The 7,400-nt window shown below is 30.9% G+C and overlaps 1 protein-coding gene across 1 annotated transcript in view; it reads left to right on the forward strand.

The window, feature by feature from the left end:
- LOC106469270 (protein BCL9 homolog) overlaps positions 1–7,400 on the forward strand; it is a 97,202-nt gene that overhangs the window by 11,406 nt on the left and 78,396 nt on the right. The window contains exon 2 of the mRNA XM_013929756.2: positions 12–118. Coding sequence (XP_013785210.1) covers positions 12–118 — 107 coding nt within the window. The remainder of the gene's footprint in view (positions 1–11; positions 119–7,400) is intronic.

Below are 7,400 nucleotides of genomic sequence, written 5' to 3' on the forward strand. Positions count from 1 at the left end.
AATGATTTTAGATGGGAATCCGTATGAAGCCATACGGGGGTTGTGGGAAGGAGCTTATGTATCTCAATTTGTTCGTCTCTTCCAAAAGAAATTTGGTTTTCCAAGCATAACAACCTGGGTGAGTAATTACCAGTAGATGTTAAAGCTGTATGTAAAGTACTTGACTGTAGTCTAGGCCTAATGTTAATAAAGAATGCAACATAACTAAAATGATATGTTTATAAGAACCTTCATTGTATTGATATTCTTCATTTGTGTACACGAAGGGAAAGTTAGAGGTATATTTTCTCTTCTATAATGTGTATTAATACCGAATGAAACATCTGCAGATGGTTGCTAAAATTGTGACCAAAAGCCGTGAGAAATAATTATAAGTAATGTGAAAAAAACCAAAAAAATCTTGCTCTTGTTTGTAAATGTACACACAAGTTCATCATACACATTACTATACATTTTTTTATTGCTGCAAGTCACTGTTTCCATACGTTGTAATATCTTTGCAGAGTTAAAATTAACGAGTAAAAGTAGCATGAGTGTCTGTTAGAAAAGTTGTCTTTGGGCAGAAAAATATTAAGTAAAGCACAACTCCACTAAAGTTAAACCTCAACCTGCTATAAGTTCCTGTGAAGGAAATGGAAAAATTGTATACAATTAGTCATTCAAACCAAACTAAGCTTAACTTTTTAATATATAGTAAAAACAAAATCCGGAGATCCTGTACTTTTTCATAATTTGAAGATTTTCTTAATAATAATAATAATTAATGACATAAGATGTATGATGTAATAATAATAATAATATAGAGTTGTGTACAATAATCACTTTCTTTGATTGTCTAAAAATGCAAGACTGTATGATGTAGAAATGGTGATTTCAACTTAATGGATTGAATATTGGCTAGAATTTAAGAGATCTTACTAGTGTTTAAGAAATATGTTATTCTTGTTAAGCTCATAAGAGGTATTTGATGCTTCTTTGTTCAGTAATTGTTTTCATATTGTAGTTTCTCCTGGTCGAATGATAAAGAGTATTTATTTATAATAGCTATTCAATTCTTCTGCTAAACTTGGGTGAAGTTTTTCTTATTTTTCACACACTCTTAATAAAATGTTGTATGAACTCTCGTGGCAGTTGTGTAATAGAGTGTTGTTATTGTCCTCTCGAATTCTGGCAAAGAAAGTGAAACAGTTATTTACCAATTTCTTGCATCTTCATTTCGGTATTCCCAAATATAGTTTTAATATTCAAATGTCAAAAACTTTTATGTTCAAACTGGTTGTGAAAATCTTCCTTATTGAGTAGCAGATGTATATTGATAAGTTGCTTAAAATTTGCATTTCAAGTCAGTTAACAATTAAATCAAAATAACATTGTTGCAATGTGCTAAATAACAATTTTTTTAGTAAAAGAAGCTTTAAAATAATAAAGGAAATTACATGTTAAATTTATTATAGCAAATAAATAAAACTCCATTTCTGAAGCTTGACTAACCCAACAATACAAACAAAATATTTATAAAACAACTTTATTACCTGCAACACCACCAAAAGTTTTAAGTTTTGAAATAGATCTGAGACCAGAGAAAGAATGACAGTTGTTATAAAAGACTGACTTTGTTCTTGGTGAAGTTGGGTGGAAAAGAAACAAGTTTTTTTTTTTTAAACATACCATTAAAATGAAATTTAATTGTTTAACCTTGAGCTGCAGCTCTTGCGTGAGGGAAGAGTGTTGAACTGAAGATCTTGGCATTGACAACATGAATAAGATCCTTGAGTTTGGAAGTTGGAACGTAGCCAGAACTGAGAAGCAGGGTGTGAGAGATCAACCACTGATCATTTCAACATATAATGAATTAATATGTACTTACTTTAGATAAAACAAGTGTACATCAGTTAAAGGTAAAAGGTGCATGTCAGTGGATTATGGACACTGTTAACTGAGATTATCGTAATGACTTCAAAGCTTGGTGATTGTAAACTTTCAAAATTCTAAGATCCTTGTTTTGAAGTTTACTCTAAATTTGTAGTAAGTAACTTCTTTTTTGAAGGTGAACAGAATGGATGAAGAAAATGATTGAAAATAATAGTATGTATAGTTTATATCTATGAAAGCACCATTCTATGGCTAAATTAAATCCTTTTTGAAATTGGGTTTCAAAATGACAGTTTTTTTTTTCACCATGATAGAACATAATTTTAGTAATAATTAGTTGTCTGAGAAAATTTAACTAGTTGATTTTTAATCTTGATCATCAGTCTTCATAAGACTTCTACCAGTAAGTGGTGTAGAATATTTGATGACATCCATTTTCTTGACTGTAAAAAAAAAAAAGGCTTTCAATTTAATTGCTGCCACTTGTGAACTTGTACATTAAGAAAATGTTAATAGTTTATGAGTTTTCTAGCCCATTTGCAGAACTTTTATCCCCCATATGTTAGCATAAGTAAGTTGCTTCAACAAGTTTGAATAATTAAGAGAACTTGAGGGGGGAGGTAATTATAGGTTGATGCTATAGTTTGATGAGAAAATATGAATTGTCAATATTTAATTTTTTTTCTGATTTTTAAATAAAATAAAAGGTATAAATTGTAACTAGGCAAGTGCACAAAAAACATTAAATTATTTAACATGAATTTACAAACCAAATGACAAAAATACACCAATGCAAAAAATGTTTATTAGGGAAAGTTTATAAGTTTTAAATCATAGCTTAACAAAAAAAAATTTTTGTTAATTTCTCAATATAAAATTTTCTTGTATTGCCAGAAGTGCAAATAAAGATCTGGGTGAAAATTTGGAAAATAGCAGGCAATCTTTTATGGAAAATCTATATTAAATATTTTTTATGTAAATAGATACCTGTCAATTTTAATTTAGCCTCATTCCTCTCTGTAAACTTGAGTTGATTTTTTTACAAAATTTTTCATTCCATTTTTTTCACACAATAAGAATAGTCATTTCACTTAATACTTTGGAAAGACTTCAGTGAATGTTCCTTTGTTCTACAGAGAGAGCCCTTCTAGGCATTGATAATAATGCATCCTTGCTATGACAGTTAGTGTGATTACTACATATTCTTCTTTGCATTCACTCATAAATTCTTAGAATTTCTAGTAATGCGTCCTTACTGCACAAGCAGTGCTGCCACTTCGTAGTTTATGAAAAATAGTGATTTTTTTGCTTAATCTCGTTTTTTTTTCATACTTATTTGACACATTTTGTTCCTGTTTTATAATTTTCTGTCAATTATCTGTCAGTGTACTTATCCAAAATGTCACTAGAGTGATTTTGTTACATGCATGCATCACTCTTAGGCCTACCTCAATTAGTACATGTAATGATGCATTATTACTAACAAGTGTTATTCTAGTCTTGTATGCAGGAATGGGTTGAGGGATGTGAAGAGGTGTTTACATTTGCTTGGCACCAATAGACAATTTTCGATCAATTTTCCAGGAACAAGGTATTCCAATGGTAACAATTCTTCTTAAAGTAGTTGGATGTTTGGTAAGTTGGCACAAATTTTATTCCTTTTTTGGTACTTTTGTTTTCTTTATTTTTTCTTTTGACATCTGAAAGCAAACTGTGGCAGCACTGCATAAGTTGTTTATAAATACTTGTTAAACTGTTGCTGTAAACACCCAGGTCTTGGAGATTTTCAATAAAATATCATAATGAAATATGACACTGTCCATCAACTTATTTTTCTGAGGATAGTTCCATTGAAATTTGAATTTTTCTTATCCATATATATCTTCATCTGTTTGACTGGTTATGCTAAAGGTGGTAAAGAAAGTTTCGTGCATTAAAATATTTAAATTAGGATGATAATAGAGTCACCACATAATTGTTATTCACATTGCCTTTATCTTTTTTTTTTTTGTTGAAGGGCAGGGAGGCTACAATGCCAAAGTAACCCACCACACCATTACTGTAAAGGATGTCAAATTAAAACATTCTTCATTTAATATATACACAACATATATCCAATGTTCTGAGCTAGGAACAAAATCAACTGAGGGTGTTAATGAAGTTGATTGGCATTTGAAATTATGGAACTGTTAAAACAAAGGATGTATTTGATACTGTAAACATGCAATCACACAACATACAGTTGTATATGTACATGATTTACCCATGGTTTCTTGTGAGAAACATACAACACTGGTTATTGTGTCCAATCTTGTGAAAGTATTCTTGCATTTTGAATTCTTCTGCTAGAAACACTGGTTACTGTGTTCTGTTTTTATCTGCAGAGTTGGACAGTTTAGTAAAAATGTTCAATAATCATTTCTTTAAGTCTACTAATGTACACTTTAAGAAATATGTTAATAAAGTGCCCAAAAAATAAACTTAGAAAGTTGAAGAAATATGAATACTTTTTAGCAACAACTTTTGTAACTGTGATAAGTGTAAGACTACAAGCAACCCTTTTGTTGTTTGTGCACTTTAGTAAGTAGAAGTTAAGGCTTATCTTAATAGTATGGTGTTGAGATAAACAGATAGTGTATTGTTTTTGAAGGTTGAATCTGCAGTTATTATTTATTCCTTTCATACAATATGTTCAGTGAACTTGCGATTAAATAAATGATTTTCTTTGTGTAATCAACATAGCATTAAGAGAAAGTACTACAGTGCTGTTGAAAGTAGACAAAGCTGTTCACAAATTAGAGTTGATAAAATTCAGGCATACTAACCTGATGAATAACAGAAATTTTGTGGAATACACTTTTTATTTCCTGTATTATTTGAATATGGAAAAAAAAAATTATCAATATTTATTGTACCAAACATTAGGAGGAGTAAATAACAGTTATTCTTATAATAAACCAAAATTATTGGTGTTAGTGAAAGCAGGAATAATAATGATGTAGAAAACTATTTAGTTGAGTAACTTGATCAATTTTAACACTTTTTATCATTTGAAAGCAACTTAAAAAGAAATAACATGATATAGAAGCTGTAACTAAGAGCCTGAGTCTCCTCTAACAATATCTTCTGATTTAAAATTTCTCAATTTTTGTGTGATTATTTATTAATTATTAAAATATTGGCCAACCTGGTCCTACCATTATTAATACGTTATAGTTTTATATTTGTACTGACTGAATAAGCAGACGCTAAGATAATAAAGGCTATAATTGTGTAAAAATAGACTGAAAAAAAACTTTGTTTGAAAGCTTATTACAAATAGCAACTACACGAATATGAAAAACCTACCTCGCCAAGGTAAACCACATACTCAGATTAACGGCTATGAACTTTGTCAGCCAACGACTAGCGCGTGGCCGAATAAAGTTTATTTCACCCCCTCCCCAAATCTATAGTGGGCGTCAGGTGTGTGTTTATGTTATAGGCGCGACAGGACCTGACTGCTAATAAATAACACAACTGAAACTTCACCTCCCTGATTTTGAGGAGGCTATTTGAATCCAAGAGGTTAAAGCTCAGAATGTTCCTTCCAAACTTTCTGAAATAATTTCACTTGTTAGATGAAGTTGTAACGATGCATGAAAAATATGATATTATTAATAACAAAATATGAATGAAAAATGTAGGTCATACGAACTATCTTAATTCAACTTCAAATTTTTGTTAAACACCGCTGACATGGCAGTGTTCCAGGGAAAACTATTCATTAAATTTTGTCCTGTCACGAAACTCATTTTAGACCTGTTAATGCGTGATTTAACGTTCTCGGTCTCTGTGTTTATAATTTTGTCGATGGACCAAGTAATTGAGACGTTAGGAAAGATTATCATGAATAATAAATATACTTAGGCTAAAAATACGAAAGAAGAACGCCTAGAAACCGTTGGTTGAAGGGTCATCTGTACATAGATTATGACAGCGTTAGCTAACTATTATAAACGGGAAGAAACGAGCAATAATCAAGTAACTTTTTTAGACGGTTGTTTTGTAAGAGTTTGAAATTGCCATTTTAAATTATGTTGTGAATATCGTAACAGAAGGCTTAAGTATATATGTTATGAAGGCTAGTTATTGGTTTTTTATTCGGCGCCTCGATATGTAAAGAAAATTTAAAATATTGATGTAATAACGTGGTAATTATTTAGCACCAGCAGACGCCCGTTGAAACTATTCAACCGTATTTTTCTTTAAAATAGTTATGAGTAAATATAAAATAAGCAGTCAACCCAATGCCTTAGATCGGAGCGTATACACAATTTGATTGTCTAGTGGGCCATTTACAGCCGTCTTTTGTTAGTTCAATACGGGAAATTGCACTGCGTTTGTTTTTAATCCAGTGAGACTAACTATAATGCATTGGTGGCAAAAATGTTTGGGTTTCGATGCAATGGGTACATTCAGTGCAACAGAATACTCAGGTTTGCTAAACAGCCACGGGGATTTGTTTCCCGCTGGATGCCGCCGTATATGTGCGCAAGAAAAAGACCGCTTCCAAAGTGAGCGCTTTTTGACAGTTGTCATTTCTGTAAAAAGTATCAATGGGAAAATATTCAAATCAAATCAATTTATTCGACATGATATAATTAAATCATGCTTGTATATAATACGACATGCGGCAAAAGACTAACATGTGTATAAATGGAACAGCAACAAATATATAGTCCAACACGTTTATTTCTTTATACGTTTTTTTTTCGTTCATGCTCCTGTCTTCGAGACATTTCTTTCAATCAGCCGACGTAGGAAGTACTGTTTTTGGCAACCCCCCTAAAAAAAACATTTTTGTTCTTGAGTTTTTCTTCTTCTCTGATTGATATTCGAAGACTGAGGGATTGATGTTGATATCGCTACGAAATTGTAGGAATTGCTAAAAATAATTTTTTTCTAACGTACTCTTGAAAAGAATCATTTTGGTTCATAATGTTTTTTGTAAGATTAACCGTTCAGGAGTTAAGAGTTTGACAGACAGACATTTGGCTTATACATATTTGAATTGCTACGCGACTGGATCATATTATATATACGTTATATGGAATACTCTTACTATAGAGATCAGTTAATGTAATGCTAAAAAATCCAGTTTTATTTGAAATTCTACAGACATGTTCAGCAGTTTTTTTAATTTGCAAATATTACATGAATTGGAATAAATAGAATTGTTTAAACATTTGTTTAACAACAAGTAAAAGCTTGGAATTATCTATTCTTTCTTACTTGTTGTTAAACAACTCTATTGAATTATGTACAAGCTGCCCAGTGTCGGCTAACAATTAAATTGTGGCGGATTGCTACAAGTTCTTCAAATACCTATAGAATGATAGGTTTCTTTTTTGTGAGTGTAAAACACTCAAATACACCAGTTCGATTACATGGATTTGTTTTCGATTTGTGAATTAGTATACCGAAGTAATAATATATGCAAAAGTATAAGCCCACACCACTTATTACCTATTACCTATTTCATATAT

The sequence above is a fragment of the Limulus polyphemus genome, unplaced genomic scaffold, assembly GCF_000517525.1.
Source record: "Limulus polyphemus unplaced genomic scaffold, Limulus_polyphemus-2.1.2 Scaffold3387, whole genome shotgun sequence".
Classification (NCBI taxonomy): Eukaryota; Metazoa; Arthropoda; class Merostomata; order Xiphosura; family Limulidae; genus Limulus; species Limulus polyphemus.